At 47.5% G+C, this 19014-nt stretch overlaps 1 protein-coding gene across 1 annotated transcript in view; it reads left to right on the forward strand.

Annotated features, from left to right (window-relative positions):
• Positions 1–19014, forward strand: part of FAT2 (FAT atypical cadherin 2) — an 80961-nt gene that overhangs the window by 18310 nt on the left and 43637 nt on the right. Inside the window, exons 2-8 of the mRNA XM_072824436.1 lie at positions 2338–5626; positions 7248–7562; positions 12883–12941; positions 14553–14864; positions 15817–16027; positions 17558–17697; positions 18297–18578. Coding sequence (XP_072680537.1) covers positions 2359–5626; positions 7248–7562; positions 12883–12941; positions 14553–14864; positions 15817–16027; positions 17558–17697; positions 18297–18578 — 4587 coding nt within the window. The 5' untranslated portion in view covers positions 2338–2358. The remainder of the gene's footprint in view (positions 1–2337; positions 5627–7247; positions 7563–12882; positions 12942–14552; positions 14865–15816; positions 16028–17557; positions 17698–18296; positions 18579–19014) is intronic.

Consider the following 19014-nt stretch of genomic DNA (forward strand, 5'->3'; position numbering starts at 1 on the left):
GTCACCAAACCCTCATTCAAGGGTGCATCCTCTTTGCATCTTATCCCCTTCTAGGGAGATCCTGCCCCTGGTCCCTTCCCTAAGCTCATCTCTACAAGATGCCTGTGCAGCTGCTGAGTGCTGTGTCTTGTTGGGGCCTGCCCTACACGGGTGCTGACCTGGTGAACAGAAAGCTTTCCGCAAAGCAGGGCAGGCTGAGCAGGGAGGCTGCATGAATGCTAGGCTCCCTGGGCTGCCTAGTGAGAAGATTTGGGACTGGGGTAAGAACTCGTTTTTCCTTGGGGCTTCAACTTCCAAAGCAATGCCATCCTGTAGGGTTAGGGTCCACATGACTCAGGGGTCCACTCCCTCTTACAGGAGACTGTGTCAGGGATGGTTGAGTGGAATGGGGGTGAACATGGCTTCTGCCTGAGGCCTGCTTCACTGTGGGCCGCAGCGGTAAGCAAGGAGTAAGAGTAGAGGAGTAGGAAGGATGGGGAGAAGATACCCCAAGTATAAAATCTGCCTCTATCCCTGCTCCCTCTTCTCTAAGGTGCTGGGCCTGGGGTGCCACCAATAGGATTTCAAGAGAAGGATAGTGGGGAGGCTGGAAGGATGGGGCATATTCAAATTCTTTTCTGTCACAGGCTTGCAGATCCCAAGATAGGCAGACTTTTCCATTCCTGCCTCCATCCTGCCTCCCATGTTGGGATGCTCCCTACCAGGTCTTAAAGAAGCTGCATTTAGCTCCCTCAGGACTCTGGAAAGCAAGCCTCTCTTTTTCCCTCTTGCCCCAGGAGTTTAACTCTTTTTTGCCTTTGAAGAGCAAGGCAACTGGAAAAACAAGTCTTGCCTGTTTCATCCAGGAATGCTCCGCACATCTGGCTGGCAGCCATGAAGCTCCTTGGAGTCAAGACTCTCACGGGCAGGCCAGGCACTAGCCTGGTGTATGCAGCCTCACATTCTGCTTCTGGAAGGCTTAGTTTGGCAACCAAACTCTGCCCTCCCTTACTCCCCTTCTACCTTCTCCCTGATGAGTCTGGCTGGACTTTTAACCCAGGTTGGAGTTCAGGGATGAGCCATGTGGGAAATGACCCAGGAAGGAATGGGAGCCGCAGCAGGTCTTAGGGGGTGAAGCACTCATTTGTAGTTAGTTCAACAATTCCCAGAGACTAGTTATTTCCTGGCCACCCACTATGTGGAATGGGGCAAGACTCATCACCCCTCTGGGGCTCTATTTCTCCATCTATGCTTGAGGAGTGGGGTCAGAACTCCATGTCTCAAAGATCCATTGTAGCTCTGACATTCCAGGAGATTCGAAGTTACAGGATGAGTCAGAATTAGGCCCTATCCAAAGGGGCTTGCAGTGGGATGAGTGCAGATAAGCCTGGGATAGGGGAAGCTAGCCCTGGCCTATGATGCAAGGAGCCCCAGGTCTAATTCTTGCTTTGATGCTATCTAGCTGTAAGGCCCTCGATGGGTCCCTTCCCTTTACGAAACTGAGTTTCCTATTAGTAATAATAGCCAAGATCGAGTTAAAACTTCTTTTTTTAAAATAATAAATTTATTTTTTATTGGTGTTCTTAGGGTTAGGGTTGAGTTAAAACTTCTATGTCCCAGGCACCCTGCTGCATTATTTACCTTTGTTATTTCACTTCATTTTCACAACCATCCAAGGAAGTAGATAATATCCTTATCCCCATTCCATAGAAGAGGAAGTTGAGGCTTACACAGGTTAAATAACCTGCCCAGAAAATCACCCAACTAGCAGGTGCTGGAGCTACAGCTGATGGCCAAGTAGTCTGATGCCAGGCTTATGGTCTTGGTCGCTTGGCTTTTCTGTAGTCCCTGCATGTGCAAACACAGCTCCACTTGGCTGGCCCTCAGCCTTCATGGAGCAGTCTTAGAGGAAGTACTTAGAGCCAGGTTGTTAAGCTTGGGACCTGGGTGAAACTACTTCAACACCATGGGGGAGCCGTGATGATTTTTTAGGAAAAGGAGTCAAGTGGTCAGGGTTGTGTTGTATGTGCCAGGTACCCCTGAGAAAGCATTTAAACTAGTCTGTCTCGTCTTCAAATACAGGGTTTCTCAGCCTCAACACTATTGACATTTGGGGCTGGGTCATTTTTTGTTGTTGGGGGGCTGTCTTGTGCGATGCAGGATGTTTAGCAGTACCCCGGCCTCTCTCCAGTCACTAGATGCCAGTAGTACCCCTCCCCCCCAAACCAGGATAGCTGAAAATATCTTCAGACTTTGGCAAGGGTCCCCAGAGGGGCAAAATCACCCCAGCTAAGAACCACAATAGGAGCTATTTCTTTCCTAACTTACACCCTTCCTTTTTTTTTTTTTTTTGCCTAGGGCTTCGGGAGCTTATCCATCATGGTTATTGCCTTCCTGGGCTTTGTCATTTTCTTGCTCCATTGTACAACCTGTGAGAAGCCCCAAGAAGGGATTGAAGGGATTGTCTCCTCCTCCGCCTGGCGCTTCACACACTCTCTCTATAATGCAACCATCTATGAAAACTCTGCTCCCAAGACTTACGTGGAGAGCTCCGTGAAAATGGGCATTTACTTGGCTGAGCCGCAGTGGGCAGTGAGATACCGGATTATCTCTGGGGACGTGGCCAATGTGTTTAAAACAGAGGAATATGTGGTGGGTAACTTCTGCTTTCTGAGAATAAGGACAAAGAGCAGCAACACGGCCCTTCTGAACAGGGAGGTACGAGACAGCTACACCCTCATCATCCAAGCCACGGAGAAGACCTTGGAGTTAGAAACTTTGACCCGTGTGGTGGTCCACATCCTGGACCAGAATGACCTGAAACCCCTCTTCTCCCCACCTTCATACCGAGTCACCATCTCTGAGGACATGCCTCTCAAGAGCCCTATCTGCAAGGTGACTGCCACAGATGCTGATCTGGGCCCAAATGCCAAGTTCTATTATGCCTTTAACATGAGGTCGGAGATGTTTGCCATCCATCCCACCAGTGGTGTGGTCACCTTGGCTGGGAAGCTCAATGTCACCTGGCGAGGGAGGTATGAGCTCCAGGTGCTGGCTGTGGACCGCATGAGGAAAATCTCAGAGGGCAACGGCTTTGGTAATCTGGCTGCACTTGTCATCCATGTAGAGCCTGCCCTCAGGAAGCCACCAGCCATCACCTCGGTGGTGGTGGTTTCACCAGACAGCAGTGAGGGCACCACATATGCCACCGTGATGGTGGATGCAAACAGTTCAGGGGCTGAAGTAGACTCACTGGAAGTTGTTGGTGGAGACCCTAGAAAGTACTTCAAAGCCATCAAGTCTTATGCCCGCAGCAGTGAGTTCAGTTTGGTGTCCGTCAAAGACATCAACTGGCTGGAGCACCTTCATGGGTTCAACCTCAGCCTGCAGGCCAGGCGTGGGAGTAGGCCTTCTTCTTATTCCCAGATCAGGGGCTTTCACCTACCTGCTGCCAAACTGGCTTCCCTCAAATTTGAGAAAGCTGTTTACAGAGTGCAGCTTAGTGAGTTTTCCCCTCCTGGGAGCCGTGTGGTGATGGTGAGAGTAAACCGAGCCTTCCCCAACCTGCAGTATGTTCTAAAGCCATCCTCAGAGAGTGCGGGGTTTAGACTTAACGCTCGCACTGGGCTTATCACCACCACGAAGCTCATGGACTTCCATGACCGAGCCCACTACCAGCTACACATCAGAACCTCACCGGGCCTGGCCTCCACCACCGTGGTTATTGATATTGTGGACTGTAACAACCATGCCCCCATCTTTAACAGGTCCTCCTATGACGGTACCTTTGATGAGAACATCCCTCCAGGCACCAGCATTTTGACAGTTACTGCCACAGACCAGGATCATGGAGAGAATGGATACGTCACTTATTCCATCACTCGTCCAAAAGCTGTGCCCTTTTCAATTGACCCTTACCTGGGGATCATCTCCACCTCCAAACCCATGGACTATGAGCTCATGAGAAGAATTTATACCTTCCGGGTACGGGCGTCAGATTGGGGATCCCCATTTCGCCAGGAAAAAGAAGTGTCTATATCTCTTAGGCTCAAGAACTTGAATGACAACAAGCCTATGTTTGAGCAAGTCAACTGCACTGGATCTATCCGTGAAGACTGGCCAGTAGGAAAATCTGTAATGACGGTGTCAGCTATAGATGTGGATGAGCTTCAGAACCTAAAATATGAGTTTGTGTCAGGCAATGAACTAGAGTATTTTGATTTAAATCATTTCTCTGGAGTGATATCCCTCAAACGCTCTTTTATGAATCATACTGCTGGTCAACCCATCACCTATTCCCTGAAAATTACAGCCTCAGATGGGAAATACTATGCCTCACCCACAACTTTGAATATTACTGTAGTAAAAGACCCTCGTTTTGAGGTTCCTATAACATGTGATAAAACAGGAGTATTGACACATTTCACAAAGACCATTCTCCATTCTGCTGGGTTTCAGAACCAGGACACCAATGATGAGGACTTCATTTCCTTAAGTGCATATCAAATCAATCATCATACTCCCCAGTTTGAAGACCACTTCCCACAGTCCATCGATATCCTTGAGCGTGTTCCTGTCAATACCTCCCTGGCCCGCCTGGCAGCCACTGACCCTGATACTGGCTTTAATGGCAAACTTGTCTATGTAATTGCAGATGGCAATGACAAGGGCTGCTTTGACATTGAGCTGGAGACAGGGATGCTTACTGTGGCTGCCCCTTTGGACTATGAAGTGACCAGTTTCTACATCCTCAATGTAACAGTGTATGACCTGGGAACTCCCCAGAAGTCCTCCTGGAAGCTGCTGACGGTGAATGTGAAAGACTGGAATGATAATGCACCAAGATTTCCTCCTGGGGGGTACCAGATAACCATCTCAGAGGACACAGAAGTTGGAACCACAATTGCAGAGTTGAAAGCAAAAGATGCTGACTCAGATGACAATGGGAGGGTCCGCTACACTCTGTTAAGCCCCACAGAGAAGTTCTCCCTCCATCCCCTCACTGGGGAACTGGTTGTCACAGGACACCTGGACCGGGAATCAGAACCACAATATATACTCAAGGTGGAAGCCAGGGATCAGCCCAGGAAGGGCCACCAGCTCTTCTCTGTCACTGACCTTATAATCACATTGGAAGATGCCAATGACAACTCTCCTCAATGCATCACAGAACTTAGCAGCCTGAAAGTCCCAGAGGATCTGCCCCCAGGAACTATTCTAACATTTCTGGATGCCTCTGATCCTGACATTGGGCCTGCGGGAGAAGTGCGTTTTGTCCTATTGGATGATGCCCATGGGACCTTCCACGTGGACTTGATGACTGGTGCACTCAGTCTAGAGAGAGAACTGGATTTTGAGAGGCGGGCTGGATACAATCTGAGCCTGTGGGCCAGTGACAGTGGGAGGCCTCTGTCCCGCAGGACCCTCTGCCACGTGGAAGTGATAGTCCTGGATGTGAATGAGAATCTCCACCCTCCCCGCTTTGCTTCCTTTGTGCACCAGGGCCAAGTGCAGGAAAACAGTCCCTCAGGCACCCAGGTGATGGTGGTGGCTGCCCACGATGATGACAGTGGCTTGGATGGAGAGCTCCAATACTTCCTAAGGGCTGGCACCAGTCTTGCAGCCTTTAGCATCAACCAGGACACAGGTACGGGAAGTGGGATGGATGGGAATGCTAGGTGCTGGGAGAGGATGGGTCTCAGCAGATGAAGGGTCATCCTGAAAGAAGGCAGGTTTCAGGCTAAAAAGAAAGGCAATAGATAGGGACTCTCTATCTTGTCCCTTTTATTTTACTTTAAATTTATCTTTATCATATTGAAGATGTGTGTGTCTGTGTGTATGTGTCCCATTTAAGTCAAATCACCCATCTCATTGGCATCTGTGTATATATTTATGTACACACATTTATTACATATTATATATTACTATTATATATAACATATTACATGTATATGCTTATAGAAGTAATGCATCATCATTATAATTTTTAATATAATTGGAAAATGAATGTACTTTTTTGTGTCCCACCTCCCCAGATCTAATCTTTATAAGCAATTTGGTCTATAATTTTGTAAACTTTTCTTCTTTGAATCTTATATATTATGACTGTTTATTCTATTGTGTGAGAAAATAATACAAAAGACACTAAGCTTGCAACACTTTTTCCCCATAACACACCACCAGGATATCTTATATATCAGTGTATATGAATAATTTCCCTTCTTTTTTAATGGCTGCATTTTATTCTATCATATAGATGTAATATCCTTGATCATATACCTTTGCTCAAATGCATAAGTCTCTACAGGAAAAATCCTTAAAAATGCAGTGGCTGGGTCGAAGGACAATGCATATTTTCAATGTTAATAGATAATTCCAAATTGCCCTCCAAAGAGGTGGCACCAACTTATTTATTCCTTTTGAGCTTCATAGAAAATAAGCACAATTCCACAAACACTTGCAAGTACCCTCTGCTTGTGTAGTTTTGGAGACGGGCACCTTGGGGGAGATCTCAGGTGAATAGAGGTGGGGCACTGTCCTCGAGGAGTTTGCAATTTATTTCCAGCGTGAAGGGCAGGGGTGATGTGGTAGAAAGAGCATTAGACTGAGAACCAATGATAGACCCGGCTCTTCTGCCCACTTGCTACATGATCTTGATCAAATCACATTCTCTCTATGGGCCTCCATCTCCCCACCTGAAAAGGAGTGAGGTTCCTTCAGCTCTGACACTCTGTGGCTGTGAGCCTGGGTCCTGTCCTCTCATACAAGTTCTTGCAGCTCGGTGTGACCCATGAGAACCTACGGTGCACTCTTGTACCTCACTCTTGTACCTTTGACTTCTAGAACAGTGTTGGCCCGTAGTAAGAAATGGTGGTGTGAGTGAACTAATGAATCACCATAAGACTCTGAAATCATAAAAAAAAAAAAAAAAGACTGAAATCATGAAGATGCTGGAGAGGGGGACAGCAATTTATTTATCAAACCCCGAACCCTTAAATTGGTACCTATAATATCGGAAACTTGAAGGAACTAGGTTAAGGACAATTGCCGTAGGCCTATTTTAGCAGAGAAAGTTTCCAAGAGGCTCTACAAAAGGATATGAATTCCCCTAAATTTGACTCAGCAGCTCCCACACCATCTTGGCTGCATCCCCTTTTCTTGTGGAATTCCTATGTCCACAGTACTGCTTGGGGACTATTAGGGAAGATTATTTCTAAAGCTATTTTAGGCTCTAAAGTATTTTGGGTTTGGTGATCAACTGTCCTTAGGTATGATTCAGACTCTGGCACCCCTGGATCGAGAATTTGTGTCCTGCTACTGGCTGACGGTACTGGCAGTGGACAGGGGTTCCACACCTCTCTCTTCTGTAACTGAAGTCTACATCGAGGTTACGGATGTCAACGACAACCCGCCCCAGATGTCCAGACCCGTGTTTTACCCCTCCGTCCGGGAGGATGCACCTTTGCACACCTCTGTGCTTCAGCTGGATGCCCGGGACCCGGACTCCAGCTCCAAAGGGAAGCTGACCTTCAACATCACCAGTGGGAATAACATGGGATTCTTTGTTATTCACCCTGTTACAGGTAAGGACCTCAGAAATCTGGGTGAATGGGGGGAGCTCTACAACAGTGCTTTTCAAAGTTTGGTCCTCGACCAGCATTATCAGCATCACCTATGAACTTGTTAGAAATTCAAAATCTTTTTAAAAATTTTTTATTAATTTATTCATGAGAGACACAAAGAGAGAGGCAGAGATGTAGGAAGATAGAGAAGCAGACTCCCTGCTGGGAGCCCAATGCAGGACTCGATCCCAGGACCCCAGGATCACGACCTGAGCCAAAGGCAGATGCTTAACCACTGAGCCACTCAGATGCCCCAGAAATTCAAATTCTGAGGCCTCACTTTATACCTACTGAATCAGAACACAGGTTGGGGCCAGAAATCCATATTTTATTTACAGGGGATTCTTATGTGTGCACAGTTGGAGAACCACTGCTCTACAAAGTCCACGTCTCTGGGAAAATTCTTACTTATGTTAACTTTCTTTCTTTCCTCCAGGCCTAGGGCAGCTAAGCAGGTTGACTGGTGGTCAAGCTGGGACTACTTTAGACCTGAGTGCTCCTAAATTGACCCTTCCCCTGAGTCATAGCCACACTGAATCTCTTCACCCTCATTCTGAACTGATCTAAAGCCTGCCCACAGAGTGGTGGCAATGGAGAGCCACTTTGGTGTAGCCAACCATCTCACAAATATCTATCCTTGGCCCAAGGCCATCTAGGGCAAGGATGGTGGACGGTTTGGAGGAATCCAGAGGTCATGAGCTTGCAGCTGTGAGCCAGACATAGTCCTCAGAGGTGTTCGGTTTGGCTTGCACAAGTTTTAATCAATCATTTTTCAAATTGTTGCCAACATTTAAAAATTCCATAAAACACTCCAAATTTCTCATTGTTCATAAACAACTAGGAGATCTGGCCATACTAACCCCATATTTGCACAGGGCTGTAACTGCCTGCAGCCAACAGCAGCCCTCTGTGCAGAGCAGGTGCATGTCCTCTGGTACTCATGGTTCCCTCACTCCCAGTTGTACCATTCCCAGCCTGCTTCCCAAATCTATGCTGCCTGCCTGGCTCCTGTTGGTGTTGGAATTTGAAAGCTAGCTCTCAGCACTCTGGGTACATCTCTAAGGCCACATCTTCCTCCTAGAGAATGAACAACAATCCTATAGCAGAGGAGGCTGACACTTTCTTCTTTGAACCCAAGATCCTATTTTCTGGTTCTAATAATTCACTTTTAAAAAGATTTATTTATTTATTTTAGAGAGAGAGAGTGGGGAGAGGCTGAGGGGGAGAGAGAGAATCTCAAGCAGACTCCCTGCTGAGCACAGAGCCCAACTCTGTGAGTCAAGCAGACTCCCTGCTGAGCTCAATCCCAAGACCCTGAGATCATGACCTGAGCTGAAACCAAGAGTCAGACACTCAACCGACTGAGCCACCCTGGTGCCCCTCCCACAATTGACTCTTGGAAGGACAGAACCCTGGTGAGATTGGAGAAGGTGGGAAGGGAGAAAACTCATCACCCATCTTTAAGACAAAAGGGTACAAAGAGAACATGAGCCTGAGGTCCTGGGACAGACAGTGGGTAGAGGACACTAGTGTCTATTTGCACAGGGACATCTGTTTGGAGCCTTTCCTGTTAACTTTTGACATCAGGGAATGGATTAGTCCTTTTAGAAGGACCCTTTAGCCCTGGAATATAGGCCTAAGCTGCCTCTTTACCTGGGCCCATCCTGTCCTAAGCCTTTCAGAAGAAGGAAGAGGTCTCTCACCTAAGGCACTGGCTTCTCAGCATCTTCCAAATCCCTATTCTGTTTACTGTCAACAGTTCCCTGACAGAGGGTCTGGCAAAATGCCCCAGAGAACAGAGATGTTCTTAGTCTTTCTGCAGTTGAGAAGAAATCTGAACCTGCATGAACATTTTTTTTTAAGATTTTGTTTATTTATTCATGAGAGACAGAGAGAGAGAGAGAGAGAGAGAGAGAGAGGCAGAGACACAGGCAGAGGGAGAAGCAGGCTCCATGCAGGGAGCCTGACATGGGACTCGATCCTGGGACTCCAGGATCACACCCTGGGCTGAATGAAGGCAGTGCTAAACCACTGAGCCACCCGGGCTGCCCCAGCATGAACTTTAAAAATTAAATAATAAGTCAGCAGTGGAGCCCCTAGCCCACCTTTCTTATCACTCCTATTACATCATCCCACTTCCTTTCTTGGATGCCTTGGATGGTTTCCCCACATCCTTAAGATAAAGTCAGAACCTGTCATGTCTCATACACTTGTGTCCGACATGGCCCACGCTGACCTTTCGGGCTTCATCCTGCCTTTCTCACTCTGTCATTCTCTGGTTTCAGCCATGCGGCCTATTTCAGTCTATGCCCTGTCCTGGCACACGGCCTTTGCACACACTGTTCTTTCTTCCGTAAGTTTCTTCTCCTCTTCTTTTGTCTGGCTAACTCTTGCTCTTCTTTCAGATCCTAGCCTAGCTGTTATTCCTTGAGAGTTTTTCCTGATGCTATGATCCATCTCCTAGCACCATCCACTCCTTTCTTTTTTAAACACTTATCACATAGATAATTATCCTTGTCCTCCACTAAGCTTCAAAAGCTTTCTAGAAAAGGAACTTTGACTATTTTTGCCCTCTATAATATCTTCAGTAACTGGCACACAGTAGGACCTCAATAAATAAGAAGGAAATGAATGAATGAATCTCTGCCAGCATCTACAATCTCTAGGGAAGCCTGAGCTTCATTCATTTGTTCAGCAAATGTTTAAAGGTGTCTGCCCTTATGAAGCATTGAAACTATGTGCCATGTTGAGATATGAAGATAATGAAACACAGTTTCAGGCCTTGAGGCATTCAATGCCACTACTGCTCAGAGGAGAGAGGGAGCTGCTCCATGTAGTAGAGTAACAATGGCTGCATGGAGTGGGGGTGGGGATGCCCAGCCAAAGGGTATGGAGGACTGACAGGCAGCAGTCTGTAGGGGCACGGGGGCAGGGAGAGTCACTGGAGCCCTAGCCAGCAGGGAGGATGAGCCAGCAAGTAGGTCAGTTGTCTGAAGGTAGATCCTATTCCCCCCACTTATCTACTCTAGGATCTCAGGACACTTACTCAGCTATTCAAAGCCTGATTTTCCCACCAGTGAAGTGCAAATGATAATGGCCCTCTCCTGTGTGGTTGTGAAGATTAGATGAGTTAATTGAGAGAGAGATATAAAGAGCTTGGAAGAACATCTAGACACACAGGAACTTCATGAGTGCTGACTGTTGGGATCCTGGGGGAGAGGGAGGTGGGCAGGTGGTTGGGGTTAAAACCTAGACTGTGGTGGGTCAGGGTGAATGGCGTAGAAGGATCTGGAATCCATTAGAAGTGGAATCAACAGCAGTTGGAAAATCACTGGATGAGGAAAAGTCATAGATGGGCTTGAGGTGGGTGATAGGAAACATTTGTTTGGAGAGGAGAAAGGATAGGGGCCCACCTCATGCCAGGAAGGGTGCTCAGTGGGCCCTCACACAGCCCTGTGGGGCAACTCTGCTATGTCCCCATTGGACGTGGCACTTCCTGGGAATCTGGACACTGAGCTCAGAGAGGCAGATAAGGCTGACAACAAAGGCAATGCCATGGGCAGCAATTCCACAGGACACTGGCTCTTAGAAGGTCAGAGGATGTGTTGGGGAGAGAAAGGAGAGAGAGAAGAAAAACCAGAGAAAGAATGTGCAAGATTCAGAGGTAAACAGGGGGAAGACAGAGTGGAAGAGAGGGTTAACGAAGGGAGGAGGTTGGATGAGGGAGAAACAGAGACAGACAGGAGGGAAAGGGGCAAGAGGGGGTGGAGAGAGAGAAGGTGCAGGGAGAAAAGTCAGCACTGAACCAGAGGAAAGGTTTACCCGCTGAGGCCCTCTCTTCCCTGCACTCCTCCTGGAGGCCCCCTGGATCCTGGGTCTTTGCCCATCAGGCCCCTTAACTTGGGGATGAGCTGGGTGGGGGGATCTGGGACAATATTCACACTGTCTCAGAGGAATGTGCCTTTCTTCCTTAACTGGAAGGATCTCTGGCTGTGGGGTTTTCCAGGAAAACTTTCTGCTCCCCACCATGCCTGAGGCAGTTTGGTTCTCCTGGTGACTTGGTTCTAGTGTGCAAGGGAAGAACACTTAGCTAACAGAGGCCACTTCTCACACGTGCTCCAGCATGGGAGGCTCCATCCCAACACTGAATCCCCACTCCTTTCTCCCCTCACCAAGCCCCCATCTCCATACTTCATTTCATTACTCCATCCTTTTATTGCCTAAATAAGATTTATTTTTTTAAATATATTTATTTATTCATTCATTTATGATAGACATAGAGAGAGAGAGAGAGAGAGCGAGAGAGAGGCAGAGACACAAGCAGAGGGAGAAGCAGGCTCCATGCAGGGAACCTGATGCGGGACTCGATCCTGGGTCTCCAGGATCATGCCCTGGGCCAAAGGCAGGCGCTGAACCGCTGAGCCACCCAGAGATCCCCTTAAATAAGATTTATTTATTTATTTATTTATTTATTTATTTATTTATTTATTTATTTTTATTTTATGATAGTCACAGAGAGAGAGAAAGAGAGAGAGAGAGGCAGAGACACAGGCAGAGGGAGAAGCAGGCTCCATGCACCGGGAGCCCGACGTGGGACTCGATCCCGGGTCTCCAGGATTGCGCCCTGGGCCAAAGGCAGGCGCTAAACCACTGCGCCACCCAGGGATCCCTTAAATAAGATTTAAAAACAAAAACACCTTACTGAAAGTTTCAGATGATCCATTGACCTCATTTGTTCTGCTTTCATTGAAGAGAACTTCCTTCCCAGCCCTGACCTCTCTGTCTGTGGGCTTGGATGCCCCTCTCACATAATCTGCTTCTTGACTTTCCTGATGCCTGCAGAAAACTGGCACCTTCTCTCCTCTGTGGCTTCAGATGGCCTCAATTTATAGTTTGTAGTGCCTCAGAAAATTAAAACTAGACTTGCAGATAACCAAATCCACCTTCTTCAATGTCCAGGCAAGCTGAGCGGGACCCAGAGGACACCAGCTGCCTCCCCCCCTCCCCTGCCACCATAGAACCTGTGCACAGCATCCCTCCTAAAGGTAGAAGCCGGGATGCAGGTGGGAGCCTCCGCTGATCCCATTATCTCTGCTGTACTCTCCCACCTCCTCACTTTCCCTTCTCCTTCTCCAGAGTCCCATCCCCCCTTTAATGTCCTTGTCCTCCAAAGACCAGAAAAGTTCTAGCCCAGGATTTGGATGTATCTGTGAACTTGCTCCTGAGTAAGTGGCCCTGGGAGCCCTCTGCTCAGGTCTCCCTCCTTCCACTTCTCCCCCAGGTCTCCTATCCACAGCCCGGCAGCTGGACAGAGAGAACAAGGATGAACATATCTTGGAGGTGAGTAATGGTACTGAACTCATTCACTGGATTCTTTTTTTTTTTTTTAATTTTTATTTATTTATGATAGTCACAGAGAGAGAGAGAGAGGCAGAGACACAGGCAGAGGGAGAAGCAGGCTCCATGCACCGGGACCCCGATGTGGGATTCGATCCCGGGTCTCCAGGATCGCGCCCTGGGCCAACGGCAGGCGCCAAACCGCTGCGCCACCCAGGGATCCCCATTCACTGGATTCTAAAACCTCCTGAAGGAGTCCGAGCAGAAGCCTAGCCAGGCCTTGGGGCCACTAGCACGTCTCCAACCACCGTGGCTGAGGAGGGCACTGGGCTCAGGGCGGAGGAGTTTCTTAAGCTGAGTCTTGCTGTGGTTGGTGATGAAGATTATCAGAGTCTTCCCTGGCTCTCCAGCACTGGGAAGGGAAGGAATCTGAAACTTTGTCTGGGCTGGGCAGGAAGCACTGATTGATTAGTAAAGCCTGCAGCAAGTGCAGGAAAAGGGAGCGGTACACACAGTACACGCGTGCTATGGTTTCCAGCCCATCCCTACAGTCAGAGGGAGAGCCACCCAAGGTCAAGCACTAGGTCAGGAGCTGAGCCTGGATGAAAACCCAGACCTTTGTTCTCTAGATCTGTGGGTTCTAGGATATCTCTAAAATCATATAAACATCCCTGGTGCCCATTCCAACAGGGGGAGTCAGTCTTGATCCACAGGGGAGTAAATCAGAAGGAATCTAGTTATGCCCCCTCTAGAGCTATTCATAGCTCACGAACAGGCATTTCTTCCAGGCCTAAAGACATCAGATGGGAGGGGCACACATTCTTCAGCAGAACTGAAATAAATTGGCCTTCTCTGCTCCTAGCTCTGGCACATTCCCTTTGTCAGAAATAGGTATTATTAGTAAGCAGCTGCTGCAAATGGCCTTCTAGGGACTGAGGCATCCTCCCTAGTTCAGTAGAGGTATTTATCTTTAAACACCAAAATATTTAAAATATTTAAAAAATTCAGTACCATTTAGAGTGCAAATGTCCTATCTTGCATGATGCCCTTGGGGCTATTGATGCATGGGCCGATTTGCCCCAACATGAAATAGCCCCTGATTCTGAAATTGTTTTAGTGCCTTTTCTCTCACTCTGGATTTCATTTCATGCATCGGTCCACACGCCTGACTCAAAAGGTACCACCCACTCCTTTATATACATCTTCTCATTTGTTTTTTCTAACCCTCAGTAGCTTACGGAAACCAGAGAACAAAGCTTGTGAGAATTACAAGCAAATAAAAAGTAAATGGTCTCTGAGAAATGGCCCATGGGCCTCCTGAGTAAAGAGCACCACTTTTCTCTAGAGCCTCTGTGGCTTTTTTTTTTTTTTCTTCTAATTCTTACTAGTTTCTTTTTTCTGTTCTTGCTGGCTTTCCTGTGGGCGAGGTTACCAGAAAGCTGGGTTCCAAGTAGGTGAAGTTAGGATAATAAAACTCATAAGCATATACCAAAGAACAGACTGACTCCTATTTCCAGGCCGTTGAAGGCAGGGGTCACGTGTTAGGGTTGCAGTGGGTGGTGATGCATATTAACTGCTTCACACTTGGCCATTCATACTCTCTTCTGTCCCCAGGTGACTGTCCTGGACAACGGAGAGCCCTCCCTAAAGTCTACGTCCAGGGTGGTGATACACATCGTAGATGTCAATGACAACCCCCCTGTGTTCTCCCACAAGCTCTTCAATGTCCGCCTTCCGGAGAGGCTGAGCCCGGCAACCCCTGGGCCCGTGTACAGGCTGGTGGCTTCAGACCCTGATGAGGGTCTCAATGGCAGAGTCACCTACAGTATCGAGGAGAGTGATGAGGGGAGCTTCAGTATTGACCCAGTCACGGGCATGGTGTCATCCAGCAGCATCTTCATGGCCGGGGAGTACAATATCCTCACGGTGAGGAGGGGATGGAGGCCACAGAGGGGGGAGAGTCATAACTGGTTAGTGATTTTCTTTGAGGATACAGGAGAAGGGAAACAGCCATCAGGCATGGTGGAGGTGGTACTCCCTTCTCTGGCTTTTTCTGAGAGAAATGGGAGCCCTGACATCAGCGAAAGCATCAGAATTCTTGGCCTTTCTCTTTGAAGGCAATAAGGTCCTCACCTGGGAAATCTGCTCTAGTCTTAGAGGTAAGGATTTTGGTGAGAGTAGCATAGACTTTGGAGGTAAGCCTGCATTCCAACCCTAGCTCTGCCATTTTATACCTGCGTGGCTTTGGACAAGTCACTGAACCTCTTTGAGCCTTTGTTTTACCATCTGTAAAATGAAAATAAGAACATTTTCCTTGTAGGAAGCCTATATAACATGTGGCTAAGATGTGGACTCTCATGTCTGACAGCCCGAATCCAATCCCGGCTACTTGCTGGCCAGGCAGATGATCCCAGGGAGCTGAATTCAGCATGCTGAATGCATTTCCTCCTGCAGAAGGGAGATACAATGGTACCTCTCTCAGGGCTGTCATGAGAATTAAATTAGATATTGCATATATTGCTCTTAGAGCAGGGTGGGATACTAGTGAAAGCTCCATAAATTCTATTTAGTTTATGTTTATGGCCCATTATGTACAGTCCATCTCAAGAACCACACCTTAAGGCTCTGATAATTTTTTTGCTACGCTTGAAGTTCTTGAGCACAGGTTGTTTTGCTCACCACTGTGCCAGCAGCAACTAGCACGGTGCCTGTTTACAGTGAGCCTTCAACTGTGTGTTGAATGAAGGGATAAGTAGATAAAAGTCCAGCTCCACTAGTCACAGGGTACTCTGTCTCTTCACTGACCACCTGGGTCTTCTTATTTCTTGGCCCCAATCCTACAGACACAGCCTCCATTTCAGGTTTGGCTTCTTTTCAGATCAAAGCAACAGACAGTGGTCAGCCACCACTCTCAGCCAGTGTCCGGCTACACATCGAGTGGATCCCCCAGCCCCGGTCCTCATCCATACCACTGGCCTTTGACGAGCCCCACTACAGCTTTACAGTCATGGAGACAGACCCTGTGAACCACATGGTGGGCGTCATCAGTGTTGAGGGCCGACCCGGGCTCTTCTGGTTCAACATCTCTGGTGAGAGCTCTAGGAGGGCCAGCCCCTCCATCCTTATAAACCAGCCCTGGTCCACATAGCACAGTCCTCTGAGCATTCTCATTCAGGTCATGCTCCCTGGCAGCCCCTCTTTTGTCTATGATTAGTGACTGTCTCTCCCCTTATTCTCTGGGGCAGTGGGTGAGTAGAACCACCACTTCTGCCAAACTGGCCTTCCACACCAGCTATGATCTCAGGGAGAACCTCCATGGTCTCACTGGTAGCTCCCAGGCAGAGATGGGCAGAGCCACAGTTACTCCAAGTGCTTGGAAGACTCAGGAGACAGTACAAATTTTGTGTTTCCTCTACTGCCTCAGTGTGAGATCCATGTCAAGCTGCCATCATTCACCATGAGCTTGAAGACCACTGTACTCTGGGGCCATGCTTGATATTCTAATCCCAGGTTCCATCCTCACAATCGGGGAAAGTGTCCATTCTCTTTATAGGTCTCTATATAGAGACCAAGCTCTTTTGGTCTTCTCTGAAATTCCTTACTGTCTCTAAATGAAGATTTTATTAAAATATCTGGGAAGAGGGAATCTCAGACCCTTTTGGTAATCTGATGAACCGTTTGGGACTCTAATGAACACTCAGGCCCTCTTCCCCGAAAGATGTGCATGTGGACACACCAACGTTTGCACACAAATATAAGGATTTGTAGATCCTCTGAAACCCAGCCAGGAATTCCAAGAACCTCTGAGAGTTTAAGTACCACATGAACCATAGAGTCCTATTATAGAGATTCCCACCCTGGTTCAGAGATTGGATGTACACCTGTCCCAAGCTTTTTGACTCCTGGATCTACTTTCAATTCTGATTCACCATTCTTTTTGTTTGGATTTTTTTTCTTTTGTACAAAATTAACACATGTATTCTGTAGATCATTTAGGAAACACTAAGAAATGCAGAGAAGAAAATTAAAATCACCCGAACTTCCACCAGTCAGAAGATAATCCACTGCTAAAATGTTGATGTATTTTCATTTAGTTGTTTTTCTTAACACACACACACACACACACACACTTAGGGTTATATTAAAGTATTGTTTTATAACCTTTTAAAATATAATGTGAACATATTTCTATGCCACTAAACAGATTTCTATTTAGTAGGCATTTAAATAGCTGCATATTAATTCCATATTTAGATTTGTATAGTTTATGAAATCAATTCCCTCCTGGTGAACGGAGTTATTTTGATTTTTTCCCTACATATAGGCTCCTTTAGACTATGTAAACTATCTGAAAAGCCACAATATAGAGCTCCATTATTCATGCATGTTTCAGTCCTGGTAGCAGAACACGTTCTATGGCAGACACTGGACTTCCTCTGGCACTCTTCAGTCCTTAAACATTACCTTTCTCTGTACTATCATTTAGATCTTTAAAAATTTGACAATAACTTGACAGGATCTACTATCACCTCCTCTAAATCTGCTAGCCAAATCCCGTTGCACTACTGCTGCCTTCATCATTGAGGCCATGTGTGCTTTCCCCCCTGTTCCCACTCCAGGTGGCGACAAGGACATGGACTTCGATATTGAGAAGACCACAGGCAGCATTGTTATCGCCAAGCCTCTTGACACAAGGAGGAGGTCGAGCTATAACTTGACTGTGGAGGTGACCGATGGGTCACACACCATTGCCACTCAGGTTAGAGGTCTCCCCAGGGACTCCTGAGCCAAGATGGGATGGGAGGCCTCCTTGGTTGGGATAAAGCTACAGAAGGTTTTCAGTGGATGTGGTGTATCTCAGAGGGCACTGAATTTGGAACCAAAATTTTGTCTTCCAGTCTTACCTGATATGCCTTCTATGGTCTTGGGGCAATTCTTGTTCCCATTGTGGATCTCTGGTAATGAAGGACTTTGTCTAGATGAGCAGTTTTCATTTAAAGACAGAGTTCCATAGGGGCTACCATGGCTATGAGGAATGATGGTAAGTGGGGCCCTAGATTTCTACCCTAGTTTCAGCCAGAGTTTTATCTGTTTCATATGTTGGAATTTCACAAAAAATTTCACTTGAAGAAAAGGCCCTTTTAACCAGAATTTTGTTTTTGAAAACCACTACACTGCATGTGATTTCAAAGCCTAGGGATTTTGAAATCCTGTCTTTCATTCAACAAATATTTACTGAGTGATGGCTGTGTGCCAGGCACTGTGCTAGGCACAAATGATATGGTGAAGAACCAGACACACAAGGTCACTGACCCCCTGGAGCTTACAGTCTACCTTCTCTCTCATTCTCCTCCCTAGGTCTACATCATCATGATTGCCAATGTTAACCACCATCGCCCCCAGTTTCTGGAGGCTCATTATGAAGTCAGAGTTCCTCAGGATACACTGCCAGGCGTTGAGCTCCTCCAAGTCCAGGCCACGGATCCAGACAAGGGCAAGGGCCTCATCTACACCATACATGGCAGCCAAGACCCGGGAAGTGCCAGCCTCTTCCAGCTGGACCCAAGCAGTGGGGTCCTGGTAACTGTGGGGAAGTTGGACCTGGGTTTAGGCCCCTCCCAGCACACACTGACAGTCATGGTGAGTAAACTGAGAAATCAGGGAAGGATGCACTTGCATGTGGATGTGTGGGGGTGGACACATATGGAGCAATGCTGAAGGTTCTCTTTCCCCTGATGAGCCAGGTGTGCTGATGCTCATGATGATCCATGACACGAGATGTGACATTTCACAGCCTGACAGAGGCAGGCTTAAGGGGTGCTTGAGAATAAAGAAGAGGGGATAGCTGCCAAAGAAGCTCCTGCCACCCTGGCTTTCTCTGAGCTCACTCTAATACCCCTCAACAGTTCTCTCCCTGCTCCATGACTGCATGGCCACAACATGGACTGACACAGTGTCAGAGCTGGGAAGAACCAGAGACTATTCGCCCTGGAGCTAGCACCATGGTGAGGGAATGAGGTGTGCAGGGCACAGAATTGAAGAAGGATTCACTTTCAGGGTTTGGTTCCCGCACTTT

This window comes from Canis lupus, chromosome 4 (genome assembly GCF_048164855.1).
Source record: "Canis lupus baileyi chromosome 4, mCanLup2.hap1, whole genome shotgun sequence".
NCBI classification, from domain to species: domain Eukaryota; kingdom Metazoa; phylum Chordata; class Mammalia; order Carnivora; family Canidae; genus Canis; species Canis lupus.